This window comes from Aulostomus chinensis, chromosome 23 (assembly GCF_037954235.1).
Source record: "Aulostomus chinensis isolate RoL2024-O1b breed Wild chromosome 23, RoL_Achi_v1.0, whole genome shotgun sequence".
Lineage (NCBI taxonomy): Eukaryota > Metazoa > Chordata > Actinopteri > Syngnathiformes > Aulostomidae > Aulostomus > Aulostomus chinensis.
In genome coordinates this window covers 12,414,384-12,427,842 of record NC_141342.1, presented here as the reverse complement: position 1 = coordinate 12,427,842, position 13,459 = coordinate 12,414,384, and the positions used below count along the sequence as shown (strand labels likewise).

The following is a 13,459-nucleotide window of genomic DNA, read 5'->3' as shown; positions in this document are numbered from 1 at the left end:
TTGGAGGCTTTCCCCCAACAAAGGAAAATAGCAAATACAATATTAAATTGGACTGTTTCTATTACACTCTGAGATTATATTTAGAAAATTGGAAATACATTGAAAAAGGATATCATTTTCTAAACACTAACATTTATCATGTTCGATAGACACATCGAGATGAAGAACTTTAGAAGAATAATCACAAGATAAATTGACTTTTCCGTTTACAGCAAAATCAACGCTCCACGTGTAAAGAACCACGTACCAATCAGGATGGTGATTGGAATGGTTTTTATCATTTCCAAGAGCAGCAAAGTCAAAAACAAACTCATTTAGGAAAACAGGTGGTTGCCTGTTTTATTCAAACAATCATGGATAAATGCATGATCCCTTCACGCTGGACACAGAGCGCACAGCTTCATGATTCAGCTTTCATTCATGTTACAGCTTTATTCATATTTGGGTAAAGTGCAAAGGCTCCTCACATGGATGATGAAGTCACAGACGCGGCGACTTAGAAGTCAGGCCTGTCCTTCTTGAGGTCCTTGTAGTCCATGTTTATTGAGAAAAGCTGGAAACCACACACACACACACACACACACACACACACACACACACACACACACGAATAAACACACTCTGTATGAGAGGCGATATGAACTTTGAGGCAAGATAAGAGAGGAGATACGACTATTCCTGTGCATTCAACCAAACATGGCATGTAAAGACGTGAAGAAACACACAAAGTTGTTGAGAATTTTCAGAGTGAAGTGAAGGATGGGAAGCAGAAAGGCTCCTACTTTGTACTGCTGATTGGGCGCAAGTTTGTTCCAGGGCTCTGGGTTATTCTTGCGATCCCATCTGGGGAAAAGAAGGAGAAAAAAAAAATCCGATTGATTTTCATCACAGAACACTTTAAACAAGACTTCATCCAAAAAGTACCTTTCAGGTGATTACAAATATAAGTATTTAGCTAACAAATGTGTTTTTTCCCTCAAAAATACAGACAGAGCCAGACACGTACATTTAGCTTGTAGCTAGTGGCAACCGACGGCTAACACCAGGAGAATTCAGCAAGCTAATTCCACAAACCCTCCAGTATAAGCCATGTCTTTTTTTTTTATTTACCAAGCTGTATTATCAGTTATACAAAAAAAAAAAAAAAAAACAAAATAAACATGAATGGACATTTCTGCTGTTGTTCACCAACAGTTGCTGTTAGCGTCAAGCCAAATATACAAGACTCTTTCTGCATTCTGGAGGGGAAAAATATCTCAGTGAGCTAAGGACCTCTATTTGTTCGAGACTGGATGGTAAAATCAATTTTTCCCTTTAAGTATCGCTTTAATAGACAAATAGTCAGTGAGACGTGGAAGAAAGTAAGAATTAGAACGAGAAAGTCGAAGCTGATTGTTTCCCTGGCGCTACTGGAACTTACGAGACGTCGGGGTTCTTCAGGGCCAGCCGGCACAAGTACGTCATGCTCATGGTCGCCCCGCCGCCAATGAAGATGAAAAGGGGTATGAGCTAAAGAGCAAAGAACAAAATCCTTCATTTTTATACAAGAATGTGAGGTAACCAACAGCAAAGACCTGCTGTTGTTCACACACACACACTTTTGTAGCACGTCTCCTCAGAGAAGGAGAGGAATATCAGCCAGTGTTTTTATGACTTCACGTTTGAGAGTACTTCCCAAGAGCATTGTAAACAGTGAGGGCGTGTTCTCTAGCCCCACCTAGTGGAAGCAGGGAGTGTTATCTTATCTCACCTCACCTGTTCTGCTACGTCATACAAAATTAAGGTACGATCAGATTCTCAATTGAAAAAAAGGCCTGTGCTCTCTGATACATTAGGTACGTCAAAAAAAAAAAAAAACGAATGAATAAAATGAATGAATTTTATTTTGATGGTCATTTCCAAGGCTGATAATTACACCAGGGGCTGATCCTGATTCACAGAACTGAGATTAGTGTGCGCAGATCAAAAATTTAACAAACAAAAAAAAGACCATTACAATAAATCAACATCGTTCTCTAACAAATCCAATAAAAAAAAGGTTGCAGTCTTCATAAAAGGGGAATTATTGCGACAGTTTTATTCAAAATGCTTCTCTCCCATCATCATGCAGGCTCACTGGCAGCAGTGTAAAGACATTAACAGCCTAAAACACGACTCCATTTCTCATTACTCCTTTTTTTGTGTTGTTTTTTTTTTTTAAATCAATTCAATGTTCCATCCATAGAACAGCTCCGTCTACCGTAAAGCAGGTAAACATCATCTAGCGGTGGTCTATTAATATTGTCGCTGCCGTAAAGCAAACGGTTCACCCCATTCACCCCGTCGTCCTTGATAAGCGGGGGCAGCAGCAGCAGCAGCACCGCACGTATAGTTCACATACAGGCGTGTACGTGCTGCTGCGGCCCGCATGTATGGACGTCTTCCTCTGAATGTCTTTATTCTAACAGGACAACACATGGGTGCAGCGTCAGAGCAGGTCATTTCCAACAGTCACAGGAAAAACAATAGAGAGGTAGTGCGGAATGATCTGGTTTACGGAAGATGATAAGAGGGGGGACAGGAGGGGAAAAAAATGACGTTATTATCGGTTCAGGTCCATTTTTATTGCCGTAAAACTGCCGTAATCATCTTATAGGATTCGAAATTTGATCTATACAATAATAAAATACCAGTTATGTATTTATATTAAATGTTTTTTTTTTTTAAAGAAAACGAAATCCATCATGATTTATCAGCTAATTAAAGAGAGATCTGGATTAGAGGGCGCGCGTCGCCTCCTCTCACCGTTTTCTCGTTTCAATGTCACGGGTTCGTTGACAAAATCAAGCATCAAAAATAACACTTCAGACTTACGGCTGGGTGGTTCTTGAGCTGTTTACTGATGGTCGCCAACATAGACGGCATGGTGAACAATCCTCCAGCACAAAGAGAGCGTGAATGGTGCGTATCCTCGGGGTGTAAGGAGCGCTTCTACCGGAGATTTTTTTTTTTTTTTTTTGTGGTTGAGGGGTTCTTTGCGGATTCCTACAGAAGTGAGGGAGCTGTGAAGTGCACACTACCTCCTCTGCTGTCAACCAATCCCACAATGTAACGACAGCAGCTGTACATGTGCTGTACTGTATATGACACGACGGCCAGAGAGCAGCAGGTCTTAAAGATAACGCAGTTTTTATACCCTCAAGTTCACTCACACACACACACACACACACACACACACACACAGAAAAAAATGACTCAAACAGCAGCATCTATATTACAAGCAGTGAAAAATGAATGTAGACCCATTAAACCTTAAATTTCGAAGAGCGCCGATTTATTTCTTATGTTTTCCTCTTAAAGTGACAGTTTCTCTTTAGTCTCTTCTACTCGACAAACGCAGCAAGTTTCTCAGGTGAGGGTGTTGCAGAATTCTCAATTTTGTTATGTAAAAAACAAAACAAAACAAAACATAAAATGTCTCCACACTGCATGTCTAAAATAATCCATTTATGTTTTTCCTCACTGTCTAAAACGGTCAGTAAACTCAAGCAGTGTTTTGTCAACTAATCCATCCATCAGCATGAGCGTGAGTAGGTAATGGCTGGATGTCATTTTTGGGTGAACTATCCCTTTAAGGCAGGTTCGTTAATTTTTCATATAAGCGCAGGACTTAGGCAAAACTAACAGGTCTGAAGGTCTGTAAAGATGTGATTTGGGGCAAATTAAGAGTTACGATTCCAACAGTACAGTGTTCAAAGTTGCTAATTCTGTGACTGACAACCATGTTTGGAGGTAACAAAGACTGAAACTGACAAAGATTCTTATTTAATTTTTCAACCGCTTTAATTCCAACTGGCGAAGCTTGTTATAAAAACTGAGGGTGGAACAAAAGATTGTTGTATTTGTTTCCTTCTCTACCAGTGTTACACACCATGACTTTGCAAATTTTTTTTTTTTTTTAAATGGAAAAGAAAGTGACGTTCAGTTGGTTGCTTGCATCACTAGGATTGCTTAATGTTTAATAAGATTTTTGAATGTGTTTTAAGACGTTAGATGAGCCTTGTTAGCACGTTAGCTTAAACCTAACATGTTTACATTTCTGGCTATAAAGAGGTCAGTCGTGTCAAAAGGTTTCAGCCTGCTGTAAAAAACAAATACATATTCCAAATGTGCTGTATTTCCAAAAAAATGCTCTGGACCTGATATGGGGATGTCCTACATGTCTTAAGCAGAAAATGCTAAGTTCTGACAAAAGCCAAATTCCAAAAATCCAACCTTAATATGTTTCTACAGCCATATTCAATGCCCCTAAAGGCTAACTAGTTTAGCATAGCATAATTCTGAGAACCCAACCACTGGGATTTTGTCATTTTCTGAAAAATCTTTGAAATTTTGGTGTGTATAATCGCACGTACATGGAGCTAACAATTCCTGGATTTCTACAAAGTTTCTACCTCACAAGAACCAAAATCAGAGCACTGAAAGTTTTGCTCTAGACTACTTTAATAAATCAGACAAACACATTATCAGTCATATTTATGTGGACAAAGCGCAGAACCTGAGATAACAAAACTTCCCCGACATCCATACAGACTAACAAAACACTGGGGCTTATTTTGGGAACGGACAACATGGTGAATCCAACTGTATTTCACCGGGTTACTAAAATGAAAAGTTAGTCAAAAAGATCAGACTAGTTAACATCTCATCCACATGCGCGTGAACACACACACACACACACACACACACACACACACACACACACACCTGTCAGAGACAATGAACCCAGGACTAACATATGGAGGAAACATCTCCATATAAAACCCTCTCCTGGAAGTGCATAAAAAAAATCTACCTGATACAATTTTTCATGTAACACCTGTCTCAATTATACTGACAGAACAAAACTCAAAGTAACAGGGTTTCTTTCTTTTTTTTTAGCTTATGTTGCAGATAATTGAAAAAAAAAGATGTAGAAAATACACATTACTACTTTACAAAGTACAAAAGTGAGTATAAAAAAATAAGAATTGCGACTCGACGAAGTAGCAGTTCAATTTGTGCAAACTTTTCTACCAGAAATAAAAACTACTGGAACATCAACTTGTCAGCGGAAGAGAAAAGCTAAACATTAGGAATGAGGATTCTACGCCACTAGAAGAGGTCAGGTAGTCAACCTTCCAACTATAAACATACCATCAAGTACACATCTAAAAGGAAACACCGCTTTTATCCATCAATGCATGCTAACTTTTTTTTGGAAAGTAAACATACAAAAATTCAACGCTTTAATTCATTTCAAGCAGGAATGCGTGAGCTGGAGCCCTGATGCGACCACCACCGAGTTCCAAATTCCCTTCAGTCTCTATTATAATTCATTCTGGGAACGACTGATTTGTCACGCTGTGTACACCAAAGGTGCGAGGTCAATTTAGGTCAAATAATGTAAGGTGAGAACCAGGTAACTATCAGGATTAAGCGAACCTTTTTCCAGGCTGCTGTGTTTTAACTCAATCTCCATCGTGTGTTTGGGGAAACAAAACCTGTGCAGTGAGTGAGGGGGGGTTCCAATCCCCCCATAACATCTCTTATTCTAGAGTAAGGGAAGCGTGCAGTCGTCACACGGCTCTTCTCACAAACTTGTGTTTGACCAAAAATTCTCTTTGGATTACAGAGCGAAAGAACTGAAACAGGCCTTAATTTAGGAATGTCACCATACATGGAACTCTAAAGCCAGTAGCTTATGAAGCATATCCTTTGGATTGAGTTGCAGTACAATAATCATTATTTTTTATATTATTTTTTTTTTTACATTAATCTATTTTCTATAGTAAAGAAACTTTACTAAAATAAAGCAACAATAACAAGTCTGTCCCAGACCACTGGAATATTAGCAGAGAAAGGATCAGAAGGAGAGGCCGTCTCCACAGCCGTCTCCCACAGCAGCAGCATCGGTGGGAGGAGCCACCCGGTTGCCAGAGGTGGTTGCTTGGCAGGAGAGCGCTCCCTGGCTTGAGCAACCGCCTGATGTAGACATCGCCAGGCTGCAGAGCAACAGGTCCATGGAGGGGAGCAGGGGCTTAAGGAGGCTGACGGGGCAGAAGGCTGAGCCCCCATGGGGGGTAAAGTTTACCTTCTTATTGGGGTCTGGGCAGGAGGAGATGAGGGCTGGCTTTGGTTGGCTTGGAGTGCTGGAGGAACGAGAGCAGAGGGAGGCTGTGAGGATGACGCTGTGCACCAAAGGGTGTCACGCTCCACCAGCAGGGGTATTTGTCTGTGTATTACACAGGACTATACAGTACACCTTAAAACTTCAGTGTTTCACAGTACATAATTAACGCTGAACAAGTATAACCTGTTTTGTGTAAGCACAGTTGCCAACTGGACTTGGACCCAGCACCATCAGCATGGGAGGCATTTTTACAGAGGCTAACACCTAAGAGCGCTAGCATCATTAGCTGGAGCTTCACTTGAGGTTACTAGGAGTGAAATTCACTGGCCATCGTAACACAAGGAAATGAATCAACATGGTTGTCAGAATTTTTAATTGAGCCGATTTTTTTTTTTTTTTTTTTTTTTTAAACGGACAGCTGTGAAAACTAAATTCAGACAGCCCTCCTCTCCCCCATGAGCATATTTTAGAAGCGACCGCTACAGCTGTGTGATCAAATCACAGTGAAGGACGGTTTACTGGAAAATTTAAACAATTAGTTTACGTCAGTGGTCTGTGCTGCATAGTGCTGAGGCTCCAGGCAGCAGTGCTTACTGTGGTAAACATGCAATACTTCAGAGCAAGTCACGCCAGTCCCATGTTCAAATCCGTGTTGAAATCCCCAGGATAAGAGCTAGTTCGCCAAATAAGCTAGTTAGCGTTTGTTGTGATGTGTTCAGTGTCAGCTCGGTCACATGATGATGTGTTTGAATGTCATCAAGGTGTCAAACTTGAATAAGGCAGTTTAGATGAGAAGTCTGTTTTCCCATAAATATGACATATTTTAAATACATATAAACTGCATTTAAGAGAAATTTAAAAAATAATATGTAAATATAATAAGAATATATATTATTATATTATATAATTGTAATAACTACATAAAAATACTTTTGTTTCTTAGTTTTATGCTATATCGGAGGGGCCCTGTTATGTCAGCCATGTTTGGGTGTGCTATGTTGGTGTGGTGGTTGAGTTGCATTCTGGGAAATGTAGGCCCCCAGTTGACAAAGGAGACAAACACATACATATTGAGATTTAAATGTACCTCGACTCCTCCCAGGCTCGGACTTTCTCGCAGCCCTCTGGAGGTTCCCTCTGGAAGCAGCAGCTTTTGTTGGGTCCCGGTGAGGAGGAGATCAAGAGAGGCAGGGAGGGGTCAGCCTCACTGTGGGGGGAGAACGGAGAAAGGAGGCCCCCCTCGGTTCCGTCTGTCAACCCTGAGGAACCAGAGAACACAGCAAGTCAATATAGAATACTGGTCAACCACAGGTACAAGGAACTTAATATTTTACACCCCACATCCCCTTATTCTCCACACTGCACTTAGATGACAAGACTGACTGTCAACACACTCACACACACACACACACACACACACACACACACACACACACACACTTAAATACTACGCTTTAAAATTACAAGACAAATCCTTTACAGGAGGCAGGGACTTTCCCTTCATCATACTGCACTAACAGATGACACATGAGAAACCAAAGTCAGCTACCAAAGCTAGATTTTTAGAGACGTATGCAGAAAACCCACAAAAGCGAGAACCTAATTGCGATCAAATCTGGTGCAACAAACCTGACCTTGAAGTCTTTTATCTGTACTTATCAATCTCACACTCAGTCCCTTTCCGTCTGTGTTGGGTGGTACTCTTCCATCCACAACTTCTTTCTCTGTACTGGCATGGACGCACTGGTGCCTACACCACATCAAGTCTGATCACGTTCCCACCTGAAGTGGTTCACTTGCAACCAGATCTTGCAACTGGATGATTAAGTCAGTTGCCATCGCTAGATGAAACGCTACATCGCCACAACTCTGAGCAAGCAAGCTACTCTACACGCTGAGAATGCTGATCTGGATCATGATCTAAGTTAGTGCACAGTCACCTGATTAAAACGCGGTTTAACCGGATGTCTTTTTGTAAGGTGCGCATACAGGAATTAGCACTGCCCACAATGATTATGATTGGCTTATACAAATACAAACAAGTCAGGGTTTTTACTCGACTATAGAGGTGAGCCAGGCGTCTCTACTGTGATGATGCAGTATAATGGTGGGATTCCAATAACGCCACTCTGCTACTGGACAACAGAGGAAAGTGCAAAACCTAGTGGTGAGGCTGACCTTGCTGCAGGTCCAGAAGTGCGTCCTCAGAACTGGGCGGGGAGCTTGAGATGTTGGTAGGAGAGGAGCAGGGTGAGGAGGAGGTGGATGAGGAGGAGAGCGGCGTGCTGAAGGCCGGGTCACTCTGAGATTCACTGCTGCTGCTGTGAAGGGGGACTGGAGCACGATGCCCATCAGGAACCTCGAGGAGCTGATGGGAAACAGTGATACATTATGACTACCAGGTAGTGTTTCGTACAAACTTTCTGAAAATGACTTCACACAAAAGCTGGTCAGCAGCTGGGTGAATCTCTCTGGCATTCACACTAGATGGCGGCCATCTTTGTGACCACACTCCTGCATACTACACATCCCCAGTCGGGAGGATACTGCTGCAGAGCCTTAAGTGGAATGTTCTCTGCTGTAGATTTGAAGTTAATACAGGGCTGCCATTTAAAAGAAAAAAAAAGTCTATGCTGTGTGGTGTAGGTGAGAGTTACCCGGTGATGATTATGCGTTGGCTGGCAGATGAACATGCCTTCCAGCTCTTGGTTGAGGCCCTCAACGCTGCAGCGGAGCCGAGGGACCAGAATAGACAGGGGAGCCAGAGGGATGGGAATTGGCTGAGTCTGAGAAAACAAACAATGTTTATAGATTTTGAGGCAGCAACATTAAAAATAAATAAATAAATAAATAATTAAAAAAAACACACATCTTTTTTGGTTTTCTTCAGGTTGTGAAGCACCTTGATCTAAATTCTTTGTGTGTTGAGTGGTATTAACGTTATTATTACAACAAAACACCGAAGCCTTCCAACACAGCGCCCAAAGCAAATTCTTGAGGATTAAAGCAGCATGTGCTGAGATGTCACGGGAACTCGTGAAGTTCCAAAATGATTCTCAAAACCTTGCATGTGTGCGGGTTACACACACACACACTTACAAACTTCCCTGTCTGTGTGTCATGTTGCCACACTTAAACCTCTTCAGACAGTGCAACAGCTGTGCTGAAAAGCAGAAGCCATGTGAGCTAGTGGTCTTCCTGTTGCTTCAGTGTTTCAGTTTACTCACTTCCTTTGTGAGCGTTTATCACTGTGATGATGAATGTAATCACAGAGACTTTACATACTCAAACGTGGAGACAGACAGGCATCAAGACGGGCTGCGTTGTAATCAAAAGATAATATTTCAGATCTGTTGACAAATTTGCTTCGTGAGTATATACACGTGTGTGTGTGTGTGAGGTATTAGCGGTGCTGTGTGTTGATTAAGGTACCTGAGTAGTTCCTAGGCTACAGCTCCCCTGAGGATAGCCATGCTGGCAGTCTTTGTCATGCCCCCCCGAGACTGCAGGTTTGCTGCGCTGCTGCTGCTGCTGCTGCTGCTGCTGCAGTTGCAGCTGTTGTTTGAGTTTAGCAATCTGCAATCAACAGAGGTTACCATCAATCAATCAGCATGCACACAAACACGGAGGAAGTCCTTCAAACTTATAAATCTCACAGTTTTACAAGCAGGATTTGTCGGACGTTATCTGAATTTTTTTATTTTGGGGGGGGTCATGATAATGTACTTTTGATTTGGAGATAAAACAGATGAGGAGTCTGGTGAAAGCTGTTAAAAAGGGGAACTTCTTCAGCGATGAGGTCATGGTCTCCTGTTGCTTAATGCTGTCAAAATAAGTGAGTTAGGTCTGGGGGTGTCTTTTTTTCCTCATCTTTGATTCACAGAATCATTCATTTTATCAAACCTGGTTGACGGGGATGTGTCGAAAAGATTTACCTCCTGGAGGTGTTCAGTGCTGCCCCACGACTGCGAGCGTTTATGGCTGCCGCTACTGCTACTGCTCCTGCTCTGCGTTATGTCGGACCATGAGTCTGGAGTCTGGTGATGAAAAAAGTAAAATCAATAAATCAATCAATCAATCAATCAATCACACAGTAAGACAAGCAAACAGTCACGTTAAAATGTGCTAATACATAAGGGAGCTGAATGCTGATCGAGTTTCAACTGTTTAGATCAGGATTTCGCTTGTTGCACGGTTCAGTTTCTCATGCTGAAAAGCTAATATGTAGCCACATCACACGCATCACCAGATTATCTCACCCTTTGGAGGACCGAAGGAGCAGAAGAGATTGAAAAACAAAACAAAAAAAACCAGGGGGAGGATGTGGGCAACCTAAGAGCAGTGCTTGCAGAGAGGATGGGTGCAGCCAAAACGGCCTCGTCAGCTGACTTCAAGGGCCGTTCTCAAGGCTGTGGTTCTCACTGAGCAAGAGCTGTGCAAGCGCACTCCCTTAAACTTATTAAGCAACGGCGTGAATACAGTTTCTCAACCTCACCTTGCCCACAAACTAACCCGTCTCATCTAAAAAAGAAATCAAAGGTTCGGTTTACGACCATCTTTGGTACATGTCGTATTTGTCCATCATGAAACTTGTTAAATCTGTTAGAACGCTGAAAAATCTGGTGCTGACCTGAGTTGATTTGTCCTTGCGCGACGTGCTGCCGTGGCCCTCGGCTTCTTTAGGCCAGTGACCCTGCAGGTAGGGGCCGATGATGGCGTCCAGAGACATGGTCCGCCTCATGCCAGGGCTCAGCTGCTGCGGTTTAGCCTTTCCAGCTGTCAGTCGGATACAATTAATTACATGTGGTAAAACATGAAAACATCAAGTCTTGACCTACAAGGACTTCGCCCGCACATTCGAAGCAAACGATAACATAATAATGTATTCATATTCTTAATGACCTCATACAAAATATTACATTCCTCTGGAAAGACTTTATACCAAATTCTCTGGGTCCAGCCTCCTACATATATATTTTTCTTCTGTTTTCTCTGTCTGCCATCCTGTCAAAGTGAACATTTGGGGTTTTTTGGGAGGGGCGGCATGACTCGGAGGAGAGTGGCCATCTAGCAACCGAAGGGTCGCTGGTTCAAACCTCACTTCCCCTGGTGACCATGCTGAAGTATCCTTGAGCAAGACACTGAGCTCCTAATTGCTCCTGATGGCCCTGCAACAGACTGGCGACCCCAATGGATAAGCAGTATAGAAAACGGATGAATGGATGGAATGAATAATCAAGCCTACCCACTGTTCTATCGCAAAAGAGAAACGTTATAATTTTCCTGCAATCTAATCGATTACTTCGATTTCTGTTTTCACTAAAATCGCAAGTGACATCACGGTGGTCAAATCCACCAGACGCGAGATAAATGGAGATAAAAGTACATAAACCACACACAGTGTTGAAAGTGTGTTTGGAGGTTGTTACTTTCTTCCCTCTTTTTTAAGCTTTGATGTTGATCACATAGCGTCACATGCAGAATTTCTAATGTAAAGCAGTCAGTTGAAGTCCATCACTTTTGAGGCTAATAGTTATTTATCAATTAGGGCTGGGCAATTAAATGTTAACATGTCAATACTGTATTAGCTAAGATGTTGAGATGAGATTTTGTTTCCTCTTCTGACAGCTATGGTGTCTTTCAGGTTTTAAAGGCTCTTATAAGTATGATTTTGAAGTTTGATATCTCATAAGTATGATTTTCTGAACTTAACAGACTTTCTTAATATTTGCTATCGCCAATTTTCCCATTATATTCACATTGTTTAAATAATTTTATCAAGAACCCCTACATTTGATTTTGAGACAGATGAAGCACTTACCTGTCCTTCCATCTCTCCGGCTGGGCCGAGGTCTGCTTGCCAGCTGGTAGGGGATGGTCGCCTTGAGGGGCTGTGGACCCACTGGAGCTCCCCGGGTCTGTGCAGCTCCACCTCGGCCAGACATACTTCCACTCTGGAACTATTTAGCTCTCCAACAACTAGAACAGTAATGGAAGTCCTGCCTGGTGGAGGTCTGGGGGGCGCTCTGGAAACACTAGCAGGCTAAGCTGCAACTCTTCCTCCACTGATGATGATGATGATGAGGATGATGATCACGGTATTAGCCACACACACAAAAAAAAAAAGTTACAAAAGTCACCCTTGAGTCACTTACATGCCATTTCCGAGTCAATACAAGAACCAGGAACACTTAGCTCGACACACGAGTCGTTACTTAAGACTTGAGATCAAGTCTTCCGCGGTGATCATACTTTTTCAGGCGAGTTAGCAGCCTAGCCAGCAAAGTTTCTTTGTGAGGATGTTGAGATATTTTACCCAGTTGTCGAATAAGGAAGCGGCTCCTGTTTTAAAAGTCACTTTAACGTCAACTCCTACGTCTTCTGAGCACATTTGGGAGTATATTTCATTATGTATTTTAAGGCTGGAGCGACTTGTGACGGCCCAGAAGGTTGCGAGGGGGGCCAACGCTCAGTCTACTCCGTGTGCTCGTTATGCCGCAAACTCCAAAACACCTCCGCCACGCTGGTGTGCTTTAATGATTTCGAGGGCGGGACTAAACGTGACTCTCACTTTCGATTGGTTAATGCAAACTTAAACTTTAATCCTATTGGTCAATATGGCACAAATCCATCAGAAGTAGAAGATGAATTTTTTTGTCACCGCCCCCAACTCATAACTTATATTTAGTGAGTTTCACCGTTAAACTAGTGTTTAAATGTCTAATCTTAATTAGTTTCTAACTGTAAACTGTCACATTTAAAGCTACAAATAAATGTTAAACTACATATTTGTGTATTCATGTTTTTAATGAGCAAAAAGGTAGCATTTAAACTATTTTAATGTGGCAAATTCAGTTAGTTTTCAGCACAATGTTTAGACACACATTATAGTATTTTTGTATCCTTCATACATATGTGAAGATGATCTTTAACTTTTAAACTTTATTAAATATAGAAGCTATTATGATTTTATATTTTGATTACACTCTTACAACACTCATTCATTCATCCTTAGGCATGCAAGATAGATCTGGGTGGTTTGGTGTGTGTGTGTGTGTGTGTGTGTGTGTGTGTGTGTGTGTGTGTGTGTGTGTTTGAGAGAGAGAGAGAGAGAGAGAGAGAGAGAGAGAGAGAGAGAGAGAGAGAGAGTGGGAGAGTGCATTGTGGGAGATAAATGCCCTGACTCTTTGCAAAGGGAGTGTCAATGGTGGGACTGTGAAAGGAGCCAGAGATAACATGGCATGCACTTTTCACTTGCAGATCCTCAATCTAAGATTCCCCTCACCCAAACTAAGCCAGCGACAAATG

The 13,459-nt window shown here is 42.0% G+C and overlaps 2 protein-coding genes across 5 annotated transcripts; both read right to left on the bottom strand.

The window, feature by feature from the left end:
* Positions 1 to 271: 271 nt before the first annotated feature.
* coxfa4b (cytochrome c oxidase associated subunit FA4 b) lies at positions 272 to 3,117 on the bottom strand. Its single transcript, XM_086195656.1, has 4 exons — positions 2,854 to 3,117; positions 1,421 to 1,509; positions 783 to 843; positions 272 to 553 (listed from the first exon to the last, which is right to left on the bottom strand). The coding sequence occupies exons 1-4, from the start codon at positions 2,902 to 2,904 to the stop codon at positions 497 to 499; spliced, it is 258 nt and encodes an 85-aa protein (XP_086051782.1). The 5' UTR covers positions 2,905 to 3,117; the 3' UTR covers positions 272 to 496.
* Positions 3,118 to 3,232: 115 nt separating this feature from the next.
* LOC147239626 (protein FAM117A-like) lies at positions 3,233 to 12,642 on the bottom strand. Of its 4 annotated transcripts, none has more exons than XM_086195651.1 (9): positions 12,307 to 12,642; positions 11,973 to 12,216; positions 10,782 to 10,927; positions 10,087 to 10,188; positions 9,584 to 9,727; positions 8,809 to 8,937; positions 8,330 to 8,519; positions 7,239 to 7,410; positions 3,233 to 6,170 (listed from the first exon to the last, which is right to left on the bottom strand). In XM_086195651.1, exons 2-9 carry the CDS (start codon positions 12,094 to 12,096, stop codon positions 5,885 to 5,887), a joined length of 1,293 nt encoding a protein of 430 aa, XP_086051777.1. In that variant the 5' UTR covers positions 12,097 to 12,216; positions 12,307 to 12,642; the 3' UTR covers positions 3,233 to 5,884. The 4 variants fall into 4 exon arrangements, with proteins under 4 accessions (XP_086051777.1, XP_086051780.1, XP_086051781.1 ...); XM_086195654.1 differs by having other exon boundaries at positions 12,374 to 12,642; XM_086195655.1 differs by having other exon boundaries at positions 12,404 to 12,642.
* Between the last annotated feature and the right edge of the window lie 817 nt (positions 12,643 to 13,459).

What these genes read in the sequence shown, in the direction of transcription:
- coxfa4b (XM_086195656.1), bottom strand. Translation starts at nt 2,904, where the DNA reads ATGCCGTCTATGTTGGCGACCATCAGTAAACAGCTCAAGAACCACCCA. An exon ending in CTGAAGAACCCCGACGTCTC is followed by an intron (nt 844 to 1,420) that starts GTAAGTTCCAGT and finishes TCTTTTCCCCAG; the next exon opens with ATGGGATCGCAAGAATAACC. An exon ending in CGCCCAATCAGCAGTACAAA is followed by an intron (nt 554 to 782) that starts GTAGGAGCCTTT and finishes TGTGGTTTCCAG; the next exon opens with CTTTTCTCAATAAACATGGA.
- LOC147239626 (XM_086195651.1), bottom strand. Translation starts at nt 12,096, where the DNA reads ATGTCTGGCCGAGGTGGAGCTGCACAGACCCGGGGAGCTCCAGTGGGT. An exon ending in GCACTGAACACCTCCAGGAG is followed by an intron (nt 9,728 to 10,086) that starts GTAAATCTTTTC and finishes TGTTGATTGCAG; the next exon opens with ATTGCTAAACTCAAACAACA. An exon ending in CGAGCCTGGGAGGAGTCGAG is followed by an intron (nt 6,171 to 7,238) that starts GTACATTTAAAT and finishes TCGTTCCTCCAG; the next exon opens with CACTCCAAGCCAACCAAAGC.